At 49.3% G+C, this 20,965-nt stretch overlaps 1 protein-coding gene across 6 annotated transcripts in view; it reads left to right on the top strand.

The window, feature by feature from the left end:
• Positions 1-20,965, top strand: part of arap2 (ArfGAP with RhoGAP domain, ankyrin repeat and PH domain 2) — a 73,023-nt gene that overhangs the window by 37,068 nt on the left and 14,990 nt on the right. For all 6 annotated transcript variants that reach the window (XM_078107131.1, XM_040181473.2, XM_078107132.1 and 3 more), the window contains 5 exons: positions 4,681-4,855; positions 10,525-10,650; positions 17,414-17,558; positions 19,894-19,996; positions 20,418-20,616. In XM_078107131.1, coding sequence (XP_077963257.1) covers positions 4,681-4,855; positions 10,525-10,650; positions 17,414-17,558; positions 19,894-19,996; positions 20,418-20,616 — 748 coding nt within the window. The remainder of the gene's footprint in view (positions 1-4,680; positions 4,856-10,524; positions 10,651-17,413; positions 17,559-19,893; positions 19,997-20,417; positions 20,617-20,965) is intronic.

Raw genomic sequence — 20,965 nt, 5'->3', positions numbered from 1 at the left:
GCCAGCTTAAGGGTGTCGAACGCCTTCTGGGCTGCGTCAGACCATGGGAGTTTGCCTTTCTTCTGGCTCGTAAGGGCGGTAAGTGGAGCAGCCATTGCCCCGAAGTTCCGGATGAATCTCCGATAGTAATTGGAGAACCCCAGGAACCGCTGGAGCTCCTTTACGGTGTTTGGTGTAGGCCAGTTGTGCACCGCGTCTACCTTGCCTTGGTCCATGGCAACCCCTCCTGGCGAAAGCACGTATCCAAGGAAGGTGAGCGTTGAGACGTGGAACAGGCTTTTCTCCGCATTCACGTAGAGTTGGTTGGCCTGCAGACGCTGTAGCACTAAACGCACCTGCTGGACGTGCTCCTCCATACTGTGGGAGTAAATGAGCAGATCGTCAATGTACACAATAAGAAACCGATTTATCATGTCATGGAAGAGTTCGTTCATAAAGGCTTGGAATACTGCGGGGGCGTTTGTGAGCCCGTAAGGCATCACCAGGTACTCGTAATGCCCTCTTGCCGTCAGGAAAGCCGTTTTCCATTCATCGCCCTCCCGGATGCGCACCAAGTTGTAAGCGCTACGGAGATCAAGCTTAGTGTATATGCTTGCCCCTCCTACCTGTTCCAAGGCCGCGGGGATGAGGGGCAGAGGGAACCGGTTCTTCACTGTGATCGCATTCAATGCCCGGTAATCGATACACGGACGGAGCCCTCCATCTTTCTTTCCCACGAAGAAGAAACTTGAAGCGGCCGGGGACGTGGAGGGGCGGATGATGCCCTGCTGCAGGGATTCCTCGACGTACCGGTTCATGGCCTCCTCCTCTGGTAGGGACAGCGCGTATATCCGACCCCTCGGCAGCGGTCCCTCTGGCAGCAGCTCGATAGCACAATCGCATGGTCGATGGGGAGCCAGCTCTGCGGCTTTTTGTTTGCTGAATACCTCCTGGAGTGTCTCGTAGCAGGGGGGTACTGCCTGGGTCTTTGTAGCCGTGGCTGCCTCCACCGAGGTGGCTCGGCAGGTGACGTTCAGACATCTGGACATACATTCAGGAGACCAGGTCAGTAACTCACCTTGTCTCCACGAAATCACAGGGTCATGGAGCACAAGCCACGGGTGTCCTAGGATCAGAGGCTCCCGGGGAGAGGACACTATGAAGAACCTTATGTCCTCCTCGTGCAGCGCTCCGACCCGCAGAGTGATGTTAGCCGTCTGGTGCATAATCATTCCGGTGCCCAGGGGCTGCCCATCCAAGGCGTTGATTCGGAGTGGAGGACGCACCGGGATGAGGGGCACAGATAAACGGTGAGCCAAGTGTTGGTCCATAAAATTCCCTGCCGCCCCCGAGTCCACCAACCCACGTACCTCCTGCTTCATTTTCCCCAACGATAAAACAGTAGGTAGGGTTAGTTGTTGACGTGACATGTTTAACACTGGAGACAGTCCTACCTTGGCGGAGGTGTAGGTCCAGCCATCCTTCTGACGGGGGGGTCGGAGTCGGCAGTTCCGAAGGAGATGTCCCGCCTCGCCACAATACAAGCACAACTGCTCCCTGATCCTCCTTATTCTCTCCGCTGGAGACAGGGGCAGGCGACCTAACTGCATCGGCTCCGGTCCCTCGTCGGCCAGAGGAGGTGTTACCGGAAAGGTGGGCTCTGATGGAAAACCGGCTCGCGGGGGTCGTCGGGACTCGAGGAGGTGTCCCACGCTAATGGATACTCGGATGTAATCGCCAAGCTGGGTGACATCCCCTCGGCACGCCAGTTCGGCCTGGAGTTCAGGACGGAGACCGCGACGGTAGATGGTCAGGAGTGCGGTCTCGCTCCACCCGCTGCCAGCGGCGAGGGTCCGGAACCTCAGGGCGTAATCTGACACCGTTTGCGAGCCCTGCCGGATTTCGCACAGCAAATCTCCCGTTGTTTTCCCGGTAATGGGGTGGTCAAACACCTCTTTAAACTGTGCTTGAAAATGTTGCTCAGACAGAAGTTCTGGGGCTCCCGCTGACCAGAGGGCCGTTGCCCAATCGAGGGCTCTTCCTGTTAACAGGGAGATGACGAAGTCGACTCTGTCCTTCTCCGTTTGGTAGTTTGCAGAGTGGTGGGCGATATACATCCCGCACTGCATGAGGAATCCCAGGCATTTGCCAGGAGAGCCATCATACTTTCCCGGCATAGCCATCGGGGCGGGTCCGGTGGATGCCGCAGGAATGGCGGGTTGAACCGCCGGTGTGGCGGACTGGCGTAGGAGCTGGCATAGCTCCTCAACTCGTTCCTCCTGCTGGGCGAGCCGAAGTTGGAGCTCCGATGGTTCCATTTGAATACGGGTGAGGTATTCTGTCACGTCTGGACCCTGGAAGGAGACTCGGACTCAGGATCAGAGCTTCCAATCTTTCTTTATTCTTTAAAGGACAGATAGTAACTATGTTCCGGGACAAATCTAAGTGGGAATTCCGAAGACAGGCAGTAGGTCGGCAACGCGGGAGGCAACAGATGGTTCTGGTCCAGGGGAATAGGCAGGTTCGTGGTCAGAGGCAGGCGGAAGGTCGAGTCACAGGTTCTAAGGGGTTTAGGGGTAGATAATCAAAAAGCGGTTCAGCAGAGAAGTGTACATTCAATACCTCACAACCTGCCCGCTGCGTCGGGCTGCTTTTATAGGTATTTCTCTCTCGCAGGTGTTTAGAATTCCGGTGATTGACTCCGGAGGACGCGTTCTTTGGCTCCCCCTAGTGGCCTCCTGCCGTCACGCTGGGGTTGAGACCTCACATCATGTGACGGTATTTTAACATGTTTCTACGGGCGCAGGGGCCACAAAGCTCAGTCCGCGCGGCGCTTTGAAGTGTCGATTCGAGTAATGGAATGGAATTAAAAGTGATGCATGCCTGGCTGCACCAATGTGTGTGTGTCTCTCTCTCATCGTCTCTGTTATGCATGCTTATCCTGTTGGGATATTTTGTCCCCCCTCCCCACCTCCTCTCTCCACCCGCTCTCCTTCCTCTTCACAGCCTCGTCTTCACGCTGCTCTCTCTCTCGCTCCCATGTTCCCCATTAGAAGCTCATATGCCGGTGACCTCCACGTGGTCTCTGCAGGCCCCGTGACCTAGAGGGAGGTGTCAAAGGACCCGCTTATATCATTACACACACACACACACACACACACAAAACCCCTCTCGTGGTCGCAGTAATTGCTGTGACACGGAAGGTCACTTCCGGAGATGATACAGAATAAGGTCGAGTTGCTTTGGGACTATTTTGCCATAATCTGACCCCCCCGGTCTTTAGTGCGCAAGTGCGGATGGATAAATGTTTTTTTTTCATTTTTTATTGATAAGGGCATTTTCTGTTCTTAAAGATGAGTCATGGGCGCAGAAATCACGCACATGGATAGTGATACATAAATCGGTGCGCTTGGAACGTCCTCGCGGGTCCTTGGGGTGTGAGGGCGGGTTATATTGACAGCTGCTTGGAGTGTGTGTGTGTGTGTGTGTGTGTGTGTGTGCGCGATGCGCCTCCTCTTTCAGACGGATCTCGCCCCGTTCTGGGCGGATCGATGCGGCTCACCGACTCGCTCCGGGTGCCGAGAAAAGAGAGGTCGGCCGTAGAAAAATCTCGGCGTTTGCCGCTCGGCTCGCCTCTCGATCCACTTCGGCGCGGGTCACGCGATGTCGCATCGAGAGACGGACCGTGGGGGGGAGAGGGGGGGCACTGCAAAGATGTCTGAACCGGTCCGTTCGTCCAATGACATGGCCACAAATGGAAAACACAAGAAGAGGAGAAGAATATGAAGATATAAATGTCTTTGTGTAGATGTTGAGGGAAGGTTGGGACTGAAACGCTGTTCTCCCTCGTCGCTGTGCGTCATTAAAAGTGTAAGACAAGTTATTTGTGAGTGCTGACTCGGTTTGTTGGCCCAATTTGTTATTTTTGGGTCGGCTTCCCATCATACTCGACTGCGCAAACCGCCTCTCTTCGCGTAGCTGGAGTCGAGCAGAAGCGATGCGGAGCTTTACGCTTTCTTTATGTACGAGTGTTTCTAAGACATTGTGTGATTAGGGCCACGTTTCTCGACACCCCTCATTTCTTAAAGCCGCATTATCGTTCATGTGTTTTCCATTGCATTGCCCTGTCATATTGTACATATGTTGCACACTCGGAGCATCCGCTCCCTGAATTCCCCTTTGCCTCAGTTTGCTCTGCTGTTGTTATTTGCTCAACTCATTCCCTTTTATGCCTCTATTCACACACTTCTCCTCTTCCAAATTTGAATCTGTTGGTTTCATTATACTTAATATGACCCATTTATCTTGTCCTTATTTGCTATATCCCTTTTTATTTTCGCGGGGATTAGAGATGTAATGATTCCCGCAGGGAGTATTAAAGCTTGATCTTATTTTAACTTCTCTTTGGAGATCAGCGGGCGGAACTCAATTCCAAACTTTACACGGTTTCCTGATGCCGCTTTATAGACTCTTTGTCCTCCATCAACCTGCGGCAGCGAGCCGCTTCCCCCCCGTGTGAGGACATTTCTAAAAGCAACTTAGAAATAAGCAACAAGCGGCGACGGCGCTCAGTCTGTAAGCCGCTCTGACGAGCTCGAACTACGTCCAAATTGGAAAAAGGCCGCCAAATCCAACATCGGAGCAAAGTGCAAACAGCGGCGGCGGCGGCGGCGACCTCACGGCTGTCTCCTGTGTGTCCAGGCCCTGTGCGCGGCCGTGGTGACGCCCGACCTGCTGCTGAGCATGGCGCTGGTGTTCAGCGGGGCGGACGTCATGTGCGCCACCGGGGACCCGGCCTCCTCCACCCCGTACCTCCTGGCCCAACGCGCGGGACAGAAGCTACAGATGGAGTTCCTGCACCAGAACAAGCTCTCTGGTAAGCAGCGCTGGCATTTTATTGATTACATGGCTTCAGCATCGTGGCCTCATCCCCGTGTGTACACTAAACGATGTATTATAACGTATGAACAGAGTCCCCCGCTTCTTCATAATCATCCACCGTAGCTAGCTGATAGCATGCTAACTCCTGGAATTGTCTCCGAACTCTCACTTCTGCTCACTTGAAATTCTGCTAAAGTATCCCAACTATGCTCTTGCCGCTCACATAAATAAAATAAATGAGTGGTGCTGAAGCTGCGTGTCCAAGGCCAAAAGTCTGCACCTTCGGCTTTAACAGTTAATGAGTTATGCCTTTTAACATTTAGTGTAAAATACTCCAACTTGATTCGGCATTTGAATGCATGCTAACGAAATGCTAGTTGGCTTCAATAGAAATGCTTGCTGACTGCTGTCGCTAAGTTGGTTAGCCGATGATTCGTGACTCGGTATCGAAGTAAATGGACTGTGCACGTGCTTTCATTAAGTGAGGAAAAGTGAAACCAGAGTTGCAGGTCGAACACGGAAAACTTTTCCATGGCCACTGACGGCAGAAAGTAGCTTTGAAACGGAAAAACTCATAAATTCTCCTGGACCGACCCGGGAAAAGGAGCCGCCGCGTCCACATAAAGTCTGTGAAAGGCCCTTTAAACTCTGCGTGTGAGCTGGACTTTTACAGGCGCCGCGTATATATATTCAGCCCATTGTCTCTACTGCTTTTAACAAGCCAATCATGTTTAGAACTCTCAGGCGCCGCCACGTTTGTGAGAGCACAGTGGGAGGTTTTTCTTCCTTCTCACCACCGCGAATCTGAAATGAAGGCAGAAAAGCCCCACGAATTCTAAGCCGGCGAGTTCGAAGGAGAAAAGAAGAAATCTCTCTCCCATCGCTATTTCTCCCCCTAAACTCCCCTTCCTATCACCCACAGCCCGTGTCCGCGCCATCGGAGACGGGGCACAAAGCAGCGAGAGAGGTCATTGGCTGGGGGGGCGACTTTTCTCAGGGACTATATTTTACATAATGCATACGCCGCGTCTGTGAACGCTCGCCTTCGCCGAGCCCGTTAGGGACTCCTAATTGCTGGCGTGGGTCACCTGGTTGCCTTGGTGACGGCCATTAGACGGACGGCCACACAAACTGCCGCTCGGGGGGGAACGCGCGGCACGCCGGCCGCCTCCATGCGCTCGTTACTGGTGGTCGGGCTTCATCGTTGGAACAAGAACAAAAAAACATGAAGCCGACCAAACGCCTCCTATAGAAATGGACCAAATCCTGATGTGAAAATGCACGGTGACGTTTACAAAGCCACGAGTCCTCCACGCCGTCCTTTGAGAACGGGGGCGGTTCATGAACTTTTATCTTATTAAATACAAGCAAATGCCAATTGTTATCTTTTTTATGCGTCTGAATTATTCTTCTGTTCCCTGAATAAGCTGAAACATTCTATCAATACACATGGACACAAAGTCCTTTTGGGACAGTGCATCACGAGGCCCGGGCTAGTATCGACCGACCCATACGGGGGAATTTGTGCGCTGCCATCTTTTTCGAGCGAGGAGAGCCGCTTGTAAAATAAATACAATTTGTGGAATTACAGTGGACCATTATGGCGTGCTGAAAAGAGTAAAGCTCCACACAAAAAACCCCTGTCTGAATTCCCTATTTGACATTTTCCAGCTACCGGACGCATTGTCGCGTAAAGCTGTGCAAAGTGGCGCTTCCATTGTTTTTGTGCATGCACCCCTCCCCCTTCCCTCCCCCCAGAGTTTGCAGAGAATTTAGATTAAACAAAAAAAAAAAGTAACTTTTTCAGCGGTTGTGTCTGCCAGAGATTGGGAACAATTCAAATACCCACATGAGCCCGTCCCGACTGCGCGGCTCGGGCGTTGGAACGTAGCTGCATCGCAGCAGCCGATATCTAGAACAAAGCAGAGCGCGGGGGGCTTCCGGGGAGGGGGGGGGGGGCTTCAGCGGTCGGGTCGGTCGGTCCAGCGCGCGCTCGAGGTGGCCTGAGGACAGCGTATAAAGTCTCTGCACCAACGCCGTTATCTCTTATCTCTCCCTTCACTCGTTTGTAGCTGGTTTGTAAGCACGTCGGCGGCCCTCGTAGCCCCGCCCACACCTCCCTCGCCCCGCGGCACCCTGGGATACTGCAGGAGCTCGTTCATTTGCATGTCCCCATCCCAAGAGTTCATCAAAATAGCACCGCCGGCAGCCCCGGGAGGGGGGTGATGGGTCCATCTCTTCCAGGCGAACGCTTCCACTGGGGTGGTTTGTTGCACGTCTTTAGCTTCCTTCCTCATTTTTCACATTCCACGGTGTCTCCATCCGCTCCGGCCGAGGGAGCCTCATTAGTCTAACTATTTTAACGTGAGGTTTAAGCAGCGTGGTGGTTAAATGCTGAAATGAACACACCGTCGAACCCGTTTCGCGGTGAGCTTTTCTGGCACCGTCCCTGCTGTCACTTTCCAGTTTGATCACAGCGACGGATACGACAGCAGACACCCACAAAACGGCGGCGGCCGTGCTTTGATCTGGGTTTGGTGACACTTTTCGACAGGCTAGTTCATAGTCAGTTCCCCGCTGTGAAGTCATTCTCGACGAACGCTGATGGACTCAAACTTTTAATTTCAAATTCTCTCCACGACAAACTGGATTTTTATGTATTTGACTAACTGTTCAGAACGACTGCATCTTTTAAGGCAAGTCAGTACTTTGTTGTCACCAAACAAAAACGCATTCCCCTTAAAAACTATTTCTGAAATGCTTGCCGCATGAACAAACTAAAGTAGCAGCTTTGAGGTTGCGATCGGAAATCCTCAGCAAACGACTAGTGTGCCTCGCAACGAGACAAGCGGGGCCCCCGGCCGGCCGTTACCCCGTAAATCTCTGGATAAGAGCGTCCTCTAATGTCTCGACTGCAAACAGAGCCACGCAGACATGTAAATCGCGGCTGACGGGGAGCCTCCTGGCTCCGCCCCGAGAGGACGGTGCACTGCGGGAAAAAAACCCGAGGCTGAGCGTGCAACGCTGCCGCCGCCGCCACCGCCGCCTGCCGGCTGGCATCGCTCCACGTCGCTCTTTAAATGACACGCTGCGGATTCAGGAGCGTGCAGGAGTTTTTATTTGCGGCCTGGCCCGGCGTTCCCTGGCGCCAGGCGATCTCTGAATGTCGCATTAAAAATGCATTCGCCTGGTCTTTCCGTGTGGATAATAAAAAGATGAACATCAACGCACAGACAGCAACACTAAATAAGAGGCCCCTGTTTCATCGCTGGTCTCCAGTCCACGCTGATGTTGGGAACATCGGAAAAGGGGCTCTGCTCTTGTTGTGTCAACGTTCACGTTTTTTTAATTTTTTTTTTACGTCTGCACAAACTGTGCGGCCCGACCGACGGAGGGTCAGGAGGTCACGAGCAGCTGGTTAGTGTTGTTTCTTCCTGGCCTTTATAGTTTCCCCCGCTGGAGTGTCTCTGTGTGGATGCTTTTCATTTTGGAGTAAAGTGCTTTTTGGCAACAACAGAAAGAAAAGAACACGGTTTGTGTTCACGTGTGGCCTGAAGCTGATGCGTCTTTTTTTACTGTAATTGCGTGAATGACAATGTAAGCTTCTGCTCTCATCTTTGGCTGACTTGTACGTTTTATCTTTGTTAGCCGTTTGTGTTATCATTTACAATGTGCGGCTTCACTGTTTGTACGTGTGCGTGTGCGTGTGTGTGTGTTGCCGACTGTCCGCGCAACGGCAACGGCCACTGATTACCGCGCCGCACACTTCTTGTCGGGGACCACTTTGCGACCGTTGCCGTAGGCGACCAGATGGCTAATTGAGCACTCTGTCATGTCACATCCCTTCGCTGGGGACTGAGCCAATCAGCGCAGGCCAGACTCCTCAAACCGCCGCCCCCACAGACATCACAGTCCCATCTTAACTGAGTCCAGCTTTAGGGGCCCGCGGGGACTGTTTAGAAGGCTCACACAGAGAGAGAGAGAGAGAGAGAGCCTTGTTACAACTGATACAGCATCAAGCCACTGGCTTATTTACATTCTCTCAACCTGAGTGCTTGGAAAATGTTGTGTGTGTGTGTGTGTTGGATTCACTTCCCTGCAGTTTGCTGATTAAATTCTGTCAGATTCCATGTATTTACGATGCCGCCATTGGCGCACACATTGTCCGTGTTAGATTCAAAGCCATATTACAGATGTTGCTAGCTAATGTCGCCCAGGCTTTATGTCACGCTGCCACTGATTGGCTCCAGATCCTTGGCTGCAGTGAATAAAAATGCCTCCATCATGCCCGATGGGGCTGGTGTTGATTTGATTTTTTACTAGCATGGGTGATAGCTTATTTCCTGGGTGCTACTTTTTTTTAGCCTTTACAGTCTTCATTTCTTCTTAACTTGTGTGGAGGGAAAAAAGTATGTTTTTTTTTTTTCAAATAAAATCCCTCTTTTCTTTTAGATGTGAAAAATAATAATATAACTCTTGACTCTATTTGACTCTATGACTCTGGTTACACACATCTATGCAATCAAAGTTAATATGGGCTGACTAGCCAACCCTGCCAAAGAACAGAGAGCGCTTCTGATATAAAAATACTCAACTCAAATAACTTTGAAGATGTATTTCATTACACTGTGAATAGCAGAAACATAGCAAACAATGGCCTCATATATATATATATATATATATATATATATATATATATATATATATTCACATTTTTAATCATATTTTTAATTATTCCTGATATTTAGTGTAATTCAAAGAGCATTCATGTGCTCGTGGACACAGTTAATTTAACGCAGTTAAAATTAATTTGACTTATACTCTGAGTAAGCTGTCTTGTTGAATTATCCAATTGTTTTTTCTCTGCTGAATGGTGCGCGGCCCTGAGATGAGGTGGTGTCAGGAAAGGGTGGAAATGTCGCTTCAATTAAAAGTTGTTCCAATTATAGTTTTTCTTTTTTTTTTTACCTTGCTTGATGAGAGAGCTGGAGGTAGCGAAGATAAAAATCTGTAAGATATTGCAGAGGCTCTGGCAGAAAATTGAACCACAGAATTGAAGCTAATTGAATTTGAGAACGATAAGGTTGAATGTGTGGAGCTCCAAAGCTAGCGGGAAGGGACCAGATGAGGGAGTTTAGCAGAAAAGTGAACAGGCAAGGCTCCTAATTTAACTGGACAGAGATGAAGACGGACTGTAACTAATGTTTTTAACAGATACAGTACACGTAGGTGTGCGTCTGAATGATCATGTGACAAATACAGCACGGAAAGATGATCGTGTTTCATGCACTTTATTTATTTGGGGAAGAAATACGCACAATGACTGCACACTCAATTTAACAATTTACCACCATCCAAGACCGAAAACAAATTAATGTAGTATATTAAATGAAGGTAATACACAGCAGTGCAATATAGTTTGTTGCATTAGACATCAAAATTATATGAATATATATTTTTTTTTTTGGTGTTGTAAATTATCAATTCTGTGGTATATATTCGTCAATAATTAGCAAAATTTTAAACTGGAACATTCCCGCTGCGGGTGGAGGTGTGACTGAAGCATCGCTATGCCGATCTGCCACCGTCCCACTAATTGGGGGAGAAAAAAAAAAACACATTTCCCTGCTCATCTCCTTCACCTCTCTCCTCCTCTCCTCGCAGATTTCCCCAGACTCGAGCAGTGGTCAGAGAGCCCTTCCCCGTCCGACGCCTCCCTCTTCATGGATGGCTTCCTCTACATCTCCGCGGCGCCGGCCAAGACCTCGCTGGACCGCCGCGGAAGAGACGGTGAGCAATGCGGGGCCGAATTCATCCGTCAATCCATCTGTAAGCAATTCACACTCGCGTGTTTTGTCAGAGATCCGCTCCAGTTAAGCGCTGAGCGATCAATCAGTGTCACTCTTGTCAGCTGCCAAGCTGCCAATCGTTTAATCCGTACACCAAACGGCGCGGTGGAAACGATCAATGGAACCGTCTTGCGGCGGCCCCCCGGGAGTGCTCGTCATACGGACGTCCCGGGCCCTGATTGCGCTCTACGGGAGGAGGAGCCGCGGGGGTTGAACGGAGGCCCGGGGTCTCAAATTTAAGACGAGAATAAATTAACGAATTTTCGTTCAAGCCCTCTCGAATTTTTCCTGAGAGATGCTAGGTCCCCTCCCCCCGTCACCCCCCTCTACCTCCCCCCCCCCGCACCCCTTCCCCCCTTCCAAAGGAGTTTAAAACTTTTAATCAGGCTCCGTTTCACTCTCAAACTCCTCGGCTGCTGCTGCCGCCGCACCTCTTGCTCCGCAGCGGTCCCACTTCCCCGAGCAGCTGCAGCGGTTCTCGGGGCCCCCGCGGGTAATTAGGAGAAGGAGCCTGGCTCGGGATGCCGCCCCTCGGGAAGGGGGTTATTGGGAAAGGTGGAGGAAAAATATGGGGGGAGGAAAGGGGTTACCGAGTGGACGTTGACAGCTTGCAGCTACGCCGGCGCTTGGATGGGCGGAATCTACCAGACATCCATCTCCATTGCCTTTAACCCGCCCTCGCCGGTGGTTGCGCACGCCGGCTAATGGACGGGACCGAGGTCTGGGGAAAATTGCCCCTTAGAGGAGACGGGAGGGTGGTGGTGGTGGTGGTGGGGGAGGGGGTTCTCACCAGTGTCTATTGAATTTCTCATTAAATGTAGAGGTGGAATTCATTTCCATTTGATTTGTCAAAGGAGAATTCACATGTATTGCAATTTGGCTCCTAATTCCATAATGGCCGGCCATCATTTATGTTGGTTATGAAGTATATTGCCCTCGCAGAGGAAATAGCTGAGACGGGAGAAACGCAGAAACGCTGCTCAATCCGATTGGTCGGAGGATGGGATTGGTTTCAAATGGGCCTGTTTTGAATGAGATTGCCAGATAATCAAGAGCACTTAAACATTTTTGATCGTATTAGCTGTGTGGCTACATCCTGACGGTAGTACATAAGGCGGGTAATCTGTGGAAAAAAGAAAAAGGAAAAAACCTTCGCTTTGCTTCTAAATCCACTGGGCCGAAAAACAAAAAACAACCAATCGCAGACTTTTCCGAGGCGGCGGCCGGTTACCGCCTGTGAATTCCGATCAAACTGTCAAACTAAGCAGCGCTGATCAAATCCGATCCGAGATCGTGCTTCTGTATTGCCTATTTCTCGCCGCCAATGTTTTCAGAAACCTAATCCTCTTTGGCGTTTAGCTGCGAACTAGAGAGCGAGAGAGGGGGGGAGGAAGAGAGAGAGGGAGAGCGAGAGCTCCAGATGGACCCGGGCCTCACGTGCACCACTTGCAGAGGTCCATTTGTCGTGCATTTTGCACCACTCACAAGCTTGGACCCCTTTTGATAAGTGCCCCTAATATTTCGGACGATAAACACCCTGTTATGTCATCTATTATGAAGAGCCGTACCAGTTTGCTACTTTTGTGCCATAATGGCGCTTCGACTCCAGCTGCAGCTCCTGAAACATTCAGAGGGGTCGGGTTTAAAACGCCGTGCCTTCTTTCAGCTCCTTCAACCGCGAGGGAGCGCCGTCAGGACTACGTGACTTTTGGCGGGACGAGGTATTTTTGGGATGCCTTTCGTCCCGCGGCTAATGGGGAGATGGTCTATAGATACACACGTGTGCTTAATAATTCATGGTTCGTAGTCGGGGCCTAACAGAAGCACTCCGCCACGGCGGATCTTCAACTTTTTGTCTGGAGACGACTTCAAAAGAGGCTTTTTCGTTCTTCCGCCGAGAGTGCCGCGTGGATTCATTTGGGGAGCCGTTTTTCGGTAATGGCCTTGACCGAGGGTAGATTGGGATTATAAAAATACTCCTTCTTGTTCCATTTGTGCCGAGGCCTTGGTGGAACTGGTTTATCCTCCAGAGTGGCGCCACTCTATTAGCTGTTCACTTGAGCGCCGCTCCATTCCCGGGTCCCGCAGTTGATTCCAGCCTAAATGAAGCCACGCCACTTTCACAGAGTGTGTACTCTGCTGTGTGTGAATCGGTGTGTGTGTGTGTGTCTTTGGAGGCGAGAGAGGCGCTCGGCAGTTGCCATCTGAAATGGTGAGTGGCAGTATGGAAGTGCCACCTCTAATTTTTGATTAGTTTTGTCTTCTGCTCATCAGCTGTGTCCTTTTTTTTTTTTTTTTTTTTTTGGCGTGCGTCTAACAGTAAGTCACGACTGCCAGAGAGGGAAGAGGATTCGGAGTAGATGCGCGGAGAGTAGAGGGAAGAGTGGACGTATGTCAGCGGGTTTTATTGAGCACGCGGATCTGAGCGCATATTAACGTTCAATCACCTGATGTGGGGTCCAGGCTTTGACAGTAAACCAAACATGATGAAGGGTTTCTGCTAAAGAATTAGCTGTCAGGGGTGTTTTAATGTTCGCAACTCAAAGGCCGTCCCGTTGATTGGATCCTATTTTCACATTTTTACGAGGAATGCGCGAAACAATTAGCCGTAATGTAATCGGCTCCTGGGGAGCTCGTGTTGCCGGGCCTCGGCTTGCTCAGATGAGTCAGTGGTGCAGCTTTTTTTTTTTTTGCCCAAAAATACACTGCAGATAGTGTTTTTTTCCCCCCCGTTCTTCTTTATCTTATGCCATATCTGTCCATTCCTCCCTGTAATGAAGTGGGCTGTAATTCTGGCACAGACAGATCGTTCAGATCCCTTCAGTTTCTCGATTTCCATTTCTAGCTCCCCTGACAAGCTGTCCAGCAGATGTCTTCATCACAGATATTTTAGTCTGATGGCGAGATAGGCAGAAGATTGGCGGAGAGCGGAGGGGAGCGGGGGGGGGGGGGGGGGGGGGTAGAGCGAACGAGGGAGGGAGGGAGAGATAGATGAGGGTGATTCACCGGACGTGGGCGCAGCCTGCTTTTTCGATGCGTACTGAAAGTGGGCGTCTGTGCAATGTCGATTTAAAAAAAAAAAAAGTTCAGGGGGACGTCGGGCAAATCTGGGGGGCCGCGCAGTTCGGAGAGACACACAATCAGAGCCTTAACTTTTGAGCCAACGTGTGATCCTCTCGTTAGATTGCCGCATCGACTGGCTGGATGGGTTTAATCAACCCCGGTCATCTCGCACACTCGGAGCAACTCGGGCGAATTTGACAAATTACCGAGGGGAGGTGAGGGCGCTCAGCTCGGGGGGAGAAAGGGGGTTCCACAACAAAGCCATGCAGGGAGCACTCAAGGCGTACAAGCTAATGGGCCCGATTTAGCCGGTGGAGGCGTCTCCGCGGGGCGGGGCGGTTTCGTGGACCCCCGCGGAGAGCGGCTACGTCCGCGGTTTCCGGGAACAGCTGGCAAACGGGCGCAGCTGCTTGATTGTAAATCAAGCGCCATTGTGTCACCTTCCCCTCCCTCCCGATTGCACGGCCGCACGCGTGGAAGCTCGCCGGGCGTCCCGCCCGCCGGAGGAAGCCCTGCACCACAAACAAAGACGGAGCCCGTTTCCTGGTGGAATGCGTTGAAGGGGATCCAAAAGGCATTCATCGCCGTGTGTTCGAAAAGAAACGAGTCCCGAAATAGCCGGATAATAGTTAGCGTTCCATTTGGGTTGCACTGACTGCAGCTCTTTCCCATTCACACCGAAGTCATTATTGTACCGGAATGACATCCACGCCGCCACATGTTTCCCATCTTTTGAGGCGGCCATTGGTGAAAATGTATTTTTCTTTTCCTGTCATCACAGCCCCCCCCCCACCCACCTATTCCCAAACCACCTCAATCACTCTACCAAATCCTTCATATCCATTCACAATTCAAGTCCAACAGAGATAAGCGTATCTGAAATTACATTTGTGCAACATTTGTAGTCTCACTGCACCTGTCGGCCCCCCTTTAATCGCTCCCCTTCTGTCTCCTCGGTCTATTTGGGCTTCTGTTCTTTTGGGTGCGTTGGCCAATATTAGGACAGCAAGTGGCTGGTGGAGTGGCGAGCCCGGGGACCTGGGCTACTGTAGCAATTTACTTCCAGCATGCACGATGGGATTTTTAATGTCTTTTCTTGGAGTTTAAAGGAAATTAAAGATGTCTTCTTTTATTCTTCCTTTAGTGCAGCGTAGAGTCCGACATTTCAAGGAGATTCCACGTGTGCCAAGACGAAAATGAAATCTATTCATAATTCTGATGGTTTAGGGCAATCAGGACGTGTGCGACCCCTCGTCAGCACATTATGCAACATTCAAATCCTTGGTTTATTTAAATATTCATGTCGAGTTAAATGTGAAGCTATCCAGAAATTTAGAAATGAAAAAAAACATCATTTTCATTTAATAATTTTCCTGCTTTCCTATGATATTATTTATCTTGGCGCCCCTTTTGTTTTTATATTATAAAACAACATAATAACACATTAAGCCAATGTGAGCCGTGTATAAGAAAAAGTCAGGGGGTTCCAAGTCATCAGGATTCCTCCTCTGGGGAAAATGATGTCCATGTGCATCAATCACTTTAGAATGTTCCGTAATATCAGTCTGATTGAAGTAGTACAACCAAATGAATTCCAACACATTTTTGCCCTACTTTTCCTAAACTTGTACATTACATTACATTACAGGTCATTTAGCAGACGCTTTTATCCAAAGCGACTTACATTACACTTTAAACCCGTGGCTTTTTTCACATTTTTGCCCGGGGAGCAATTAGGGGTTGGGAATTGTAGTCCCGGTTTAGGAACCATTACCCTAGACAATAACTATTTGCCCCTATTTATGTGAAAATACAAAAAGTAACAGTAATCCCCAGTGTTGAGGTTGTTTTATTTATTTGTTGTTCAAATGTAGCAGGATGTAGCAAAAAGCTGTTTTCTAGCAACTTAAAACAGCTGTTGACCTAATTTTGACCTTCGGACGATACAAATGAAACCACTCAGTTCGTTAAGGAAGGCGCAATTTCATAAAAATGTTTCACGAAATAAAAAATACCTCTCCGAGGAAATGATGGACATGACATTTTCTGGGAAACCCATTTAGAGCGGAAGTGAAGTTACGATATCTTCCATCACCGAGACAACAGTGCGTTCTCTCAGATTGGTTTGGTAATGACTTTAAATACCAGTCTCTCTCTCTCTCTCTCTCTCTCTCTCTTTCTCTTTTCTTGTTGTCATCACACACTCACTCGGATGCAAAACTGCCACCTGCACGTCGGGTTTAAGATGAAAGATTGAGATTCTTCAGCCGCCGGAATTGTCTTTCGTCTTTCCCCGGCAAAGTGGGGTCAGAAGAAAAACACATTTTTTAAATGCCACAGTGAGCAACAGCATATCAGTCATTTCGTCAGATGTTTGTGTCCAGATTGTTTTTTTAAATTTATTTTTCCAGAGACTGAAAAGAGCAAAGAGAGAAAAAAAAAAAGTGAGAGAAAGGGTGAAGAGAGCGAAACTGACATCCTGGTTTTCCAAAGCTCATCCCGTCCTCTTCCTCTTTCAACAGACAGTTGTAGACACTTCCTTTTTTTATTTGACTATATCTGTTCCTTTAGAAACATCACACACAGTTGGCAAAGGAATGTGCAATTAGCATATTCATGAGATGAATACAGTGGAAAACTTTAGAGTCACAAGCGACAGGGGGCCGTGTGTGTGTGTGTGTGTGTGTGTGTGTGTGTGTGTGTTTGCTGAACGCAAAAGCAGATGGCACGGCGACTTTGGAAAAAAAAATAAAAAAATCCAAAATTCGGTGTGTTCTCGTGAACTTCACGCTCATTGGCTGCGTGAATGGGCTGTGATTCGCTCCGCGAGTCATGGAAGACGGCGCTCGTTCTCCAGCTTTATCGCTCTGGGATCGAGCTCGCTGCTTCATTGTAAAGACAAAGCACAAAACTAAATCTTCTGTTCCTCAACAGCGAGATGTTTGCACTCCTCTCTCCCTGCCAATACCTCTTAGGTTTCACTGCTGATGTTTTATTTTTTTTCCCCTTCTTTTTCTTCTCTTGGATGCGGGTTCTGCCGGGACGTTTGGCTCAAAACACCGGGCCTTCCGGTGGCTGGTTAAATTTTATCAGCATGCAATGCAGTAGTAATCCAATGTTGTAGAATTCTGTGTAAATGTCCCAGTTAGGTACGCAAAAAATAAAATTATTAGTGTTGTCAAACGATTAAAATATTTAATCATGATTAATCGCATTCATGTCATAGTTAACTCTAAACAAATCACAATTAATTGCAGTTTTTTATCTTTCTAAATGTCCCTTCATTTATTCTTTTCCCATAATTTTCTTTTTCATTTTAATGCTCTTATCAACATGGATAAGTGGGGTGCTGGATTTGTTTTCTTTTCTGCATGTTTTGTGAGTGACGTTTGTAGGACTGTCCCTCAAACAGCATCAAGTAGCTGGGTCACACAACATGTAAAGCAAAAAAATGAATAAATAAATTGACGCAGTTAAAATGGGTTTGCGTTAACGTCGTTAATAACTTGTTTAATTGACAGCACTGATAATCATCCCTTTTCCTTTTATTTACAAAACATGTGAAGAATGTTCGGTGTGTCTCTTGTGTGTCTTCCTGTGTTGCTGTGCTAACGAGATTGTTCCCTGTCGGAACATTTCAGACATGGCGCGTCGTTGGTGCACGCTGGAGGGCGGCTTCCTGAGCTACTACGAGAGCGAGCACAGCGCGGCGGCCACTGGCAGGGTGGACGTCTCAGAGGTGGTCAGCTTGGCCGTCAGCCACACGGAGACAATGACTGGTGCCGGGTATGAGCGCGCGCGCGCACACACACACACACACACACACACACACACACACACACACACACACACACACACACACACACACACACACACACACACACACACACACACACACACACACACACACACACACACACACACACACACACACACACACACACACACACACACACACACACGCGCGTCAAAGAGTAATCAGCCCACCCAGCGAGAAAACCAAATCCGCTGCCTACTTTTTAGGCGGGATCAGTGAAGCTTAATTCTATACGATTAATCGCATTTATGTCATAGTTAACTCAAAATATTTTACAATTAATGGCAAATTTTTATCTATTCTAAATGTCCTTTCATCACAACAACATTGCCAAACAGGGCGGTACAAAATAAAATTATAAAGTGCACATTTCTGGTAAAGGGTTTGGGTTTTGTATGTACCTGGAAATGATTTGCCTAAAAAAAACTTGCGAGTAAAAAATTGACGCTGTTAAAATGGGTTTGCGTTAACGCTGTTAATAACAGCACTAGTTAATACATATCATTGGTCCGGCGAGCTATGGGGCTTTTCTTCTTCTTCTTTTTTGTACTCACACATACACCAAAACATACTCTACAGTCAAACCCTTTCTTAAACGCCATTAGATTCATATTTTACTGCTATACACACGGCAAACATGAGTGTTTAACTAAAAGGACATTAGTCATTACTAAAAGGACTTTTAACTGGATATGCCACTACTGCCCCCCCCCCCCCCCGTGCGTTAACGCTCCCTTTACCGCATCTCAGATTATAATTCAGTTTAAAAGTTTCTTTGACACTCTTTTCTTCATGTCTTGTGAAAATGTGACAGAGAAGGAACAGATGTTTCGATCCTTTTCCTGCTCACCCTCTCTGTGCTCCCATTGGGTTACAGTGTGTGTGTGTGTGTGTGTGTGTGTGTGTGTGTGTGCCTACGCCTGCCTCGGTTCTGATAATGGCTCATGAGTGAAGCATACGCCAGGTCCTTGATGACACAGGCGGATGTTGTGAAAAGGATTTATTTGTGCATTTTTAAAAATATTTATACATCCGTTAGAAATGCAGCTGCCCGGCTAAAGCTGAGACCTTTCTAAGATGCCGGACACACACACACTCATGACAGGTTGCCTGATACTGTGTGCACAGACGCTACAAAGCAACAGCGGCATGTGCCGTTTTTTAGCTCGCCGCATACATCCCAGTTACAGGTCACGGCGCCGCCCCCAGGAAGGCTATTATTTTCCCCGGTAATGGCCGTACGTTTCACTAGATTAAACTCCGCCGCACTCCCCCTCACTTTCTGCAGCTCCCCAGCGTTCCCAGCATGCTCGGCGGTGGGGAGGCCTAACCTCTCGACTGTCTGCCGCTTATGAATATTAACGTATGCAGATGATGCACTCCCACCGGCGGGCCCATCGCCGCGCCACGGCGAGCCGCCTCCATTAAGCGCGGCATTCGGGCAGAGGACGCCGAGAATAACGCCTCCCCCCTTTCAGCCCCCCCCAACCGACACGTGAATATTACAAACCGACAGACTTTTCTGTTTTGACAAGATTATTTTGGGAAAAGTTCATTCTGACCTTCAGATTCGAATGGAAATCTCTGAAGCAAAACTCTCCTTTTTCTATCTTTTTTTTGTCCCTTTCCACTCTTCCTCCTCTCACAGAATAACAAGAATAAAGGACTTGGGTGCTAACTGGGTTAGATGCATGCAGGTTTAGGGAATTGAGACTTTCTCAGAGCGGGAAAGCCTTAAGGTGATAATAAAATGCTCCCGAAATACATATACATACATCTACGCTTGTTTAAACTTGTGCAGCAAGTTCCTCCACAAGGGACAGTACATGTCGCTCTGTGAAACTTCACTGAAACCAGAGAAATTACTTATTTTTTTCTTCCCAAAGCGCACTCAAACCGGCTTTGCCCCAAAGGCCCTTTGCCACCACCAGTTGAGTAGCGTTTGGGCAACAAAAGCAATACTGCTCTTATCCACCATCATTTATCTAAAAGTCTGACTACGACAGGAAATAAGACGAAATTCAACGTCCCCCCCCCCCACCCTCCCTTTTTGTTCCTGGCCCTGCTTTTTGGAACAATTACCTTTGTGGCACATTCCCTGGCTGGCTGACACACGAGTGGGAATAAGTGTTATAACAGCGTGTATATAAGCACTTTATACTGTCATACTTATAAAAAAAAGGTCATCTCGCTTCAAAAAACTATAGCCGAAACCTATGTAGAAAAATCCGATGTGTTCACCGTTTTTTTTGTGTTCGCGAAGAGAAACCCCCGCGCTAACGGCGCGCCGCGTGTCCCCGGCAGGGCCGTGTTCACCGTGGAGCTGTACCTGCGCACGGAGCGCGTCCTGGTGGTCGGGGCGGAGACGCAGGAGACGCAGCGCGACTGGATCCAGGCGCTAACGAAGGTGACTCACTTGTGCGCACAACACACACAAACGTCTTTCAGTAAGACAAAAGAGGACTGACTACCCCCGCCCCCCCCCTCCCTACATGGCGCCAAGATCCTTTAATAATAGCCTTCGTAAATATGTCGCCTGTTGGCGGCCTGTTTTCTCTCCTTAGTCCCAGGCGGCCCGGTCACACATAGTGGGCGGCTGAGCCGGTTCGTCCATATGTCCCCCACCTCCGTATTTCACTTTGAGTCCGCCGACGGCGGCCAGACGGAGAAAAGTTTCTCATGTGAACCAGAGAGCCCGATAGCAAGTTCTGTTTTCCCTGTTAGTTTTGTTTTCTTAGGTTCACCCTCCAGTTCTCAGGCATTTAAAAAAAAAAAGAAGAAAAAGTGATGCTTGTTAATACTTCCGGGGTGACCCCGTGACCCCGCAGTGCTTCGTCCCGTCCAAAGCGGAGGGGCTGCTGCGGAGAGACGTGGAGCTGATCGGCAGGCTGCACTACAAGGAGGGCCACGACCTGTACCACTGGCGGGGGGGCTGGTTCACGCTGGAGGGCTCCGCCCTGCACTTCAGCTCCGGGGACGAGGCGGCGCAGGAGGAGGTCCTTCAACTCAAGCAGCTGCAGGAGCTCAGTAAGCGAAGCTTCTCCACGCATGTGTGCGCATACGTTGTCCCAGTTTGCCACCGTTTGTGTAACATTGATTTCAGCGCAAATAATATATGATCTCCACTATGATGGAAGCTTTCTTTTTTCAGTGCCCGGTAGGCGCTAAGTTCTCGGACACTTTGGTGGATTGATCGATTGCCCCGGTGTGTCACGGTCCAGCAGCAGCAGAAGGAGGGGGGTGCACGGATCCTTTTAATCCGTTCACAGTCCGCCGTGGAATCAAACCCGCGCCATCTTCCCACCTTGGGCGAGATGAAGAAGTGCAGCGGTGCTCGTTTTTAGTCCCGGCTTTCTCAAACCATATCTGTCATAAC

Source organism: Gasterosteus aculeatus, chromosome 7, assembly GCF_964276395.1.
Source record: "Gasterosteus aculeatus chromosome 7, fGasAcu3.hap1.1, whole genome shotgun sequence".
NCBI lineage: Eukaryota > Metazoa > Chordata > Actinopteri > Perciformes > Gasterosteidae > Gasterosteus > Gasterosteus aculeatus.
Note: the sequence above shows the minus strand (reverse complement) of the source record. Positions and strands in the feature narration are given on the sequence as shown.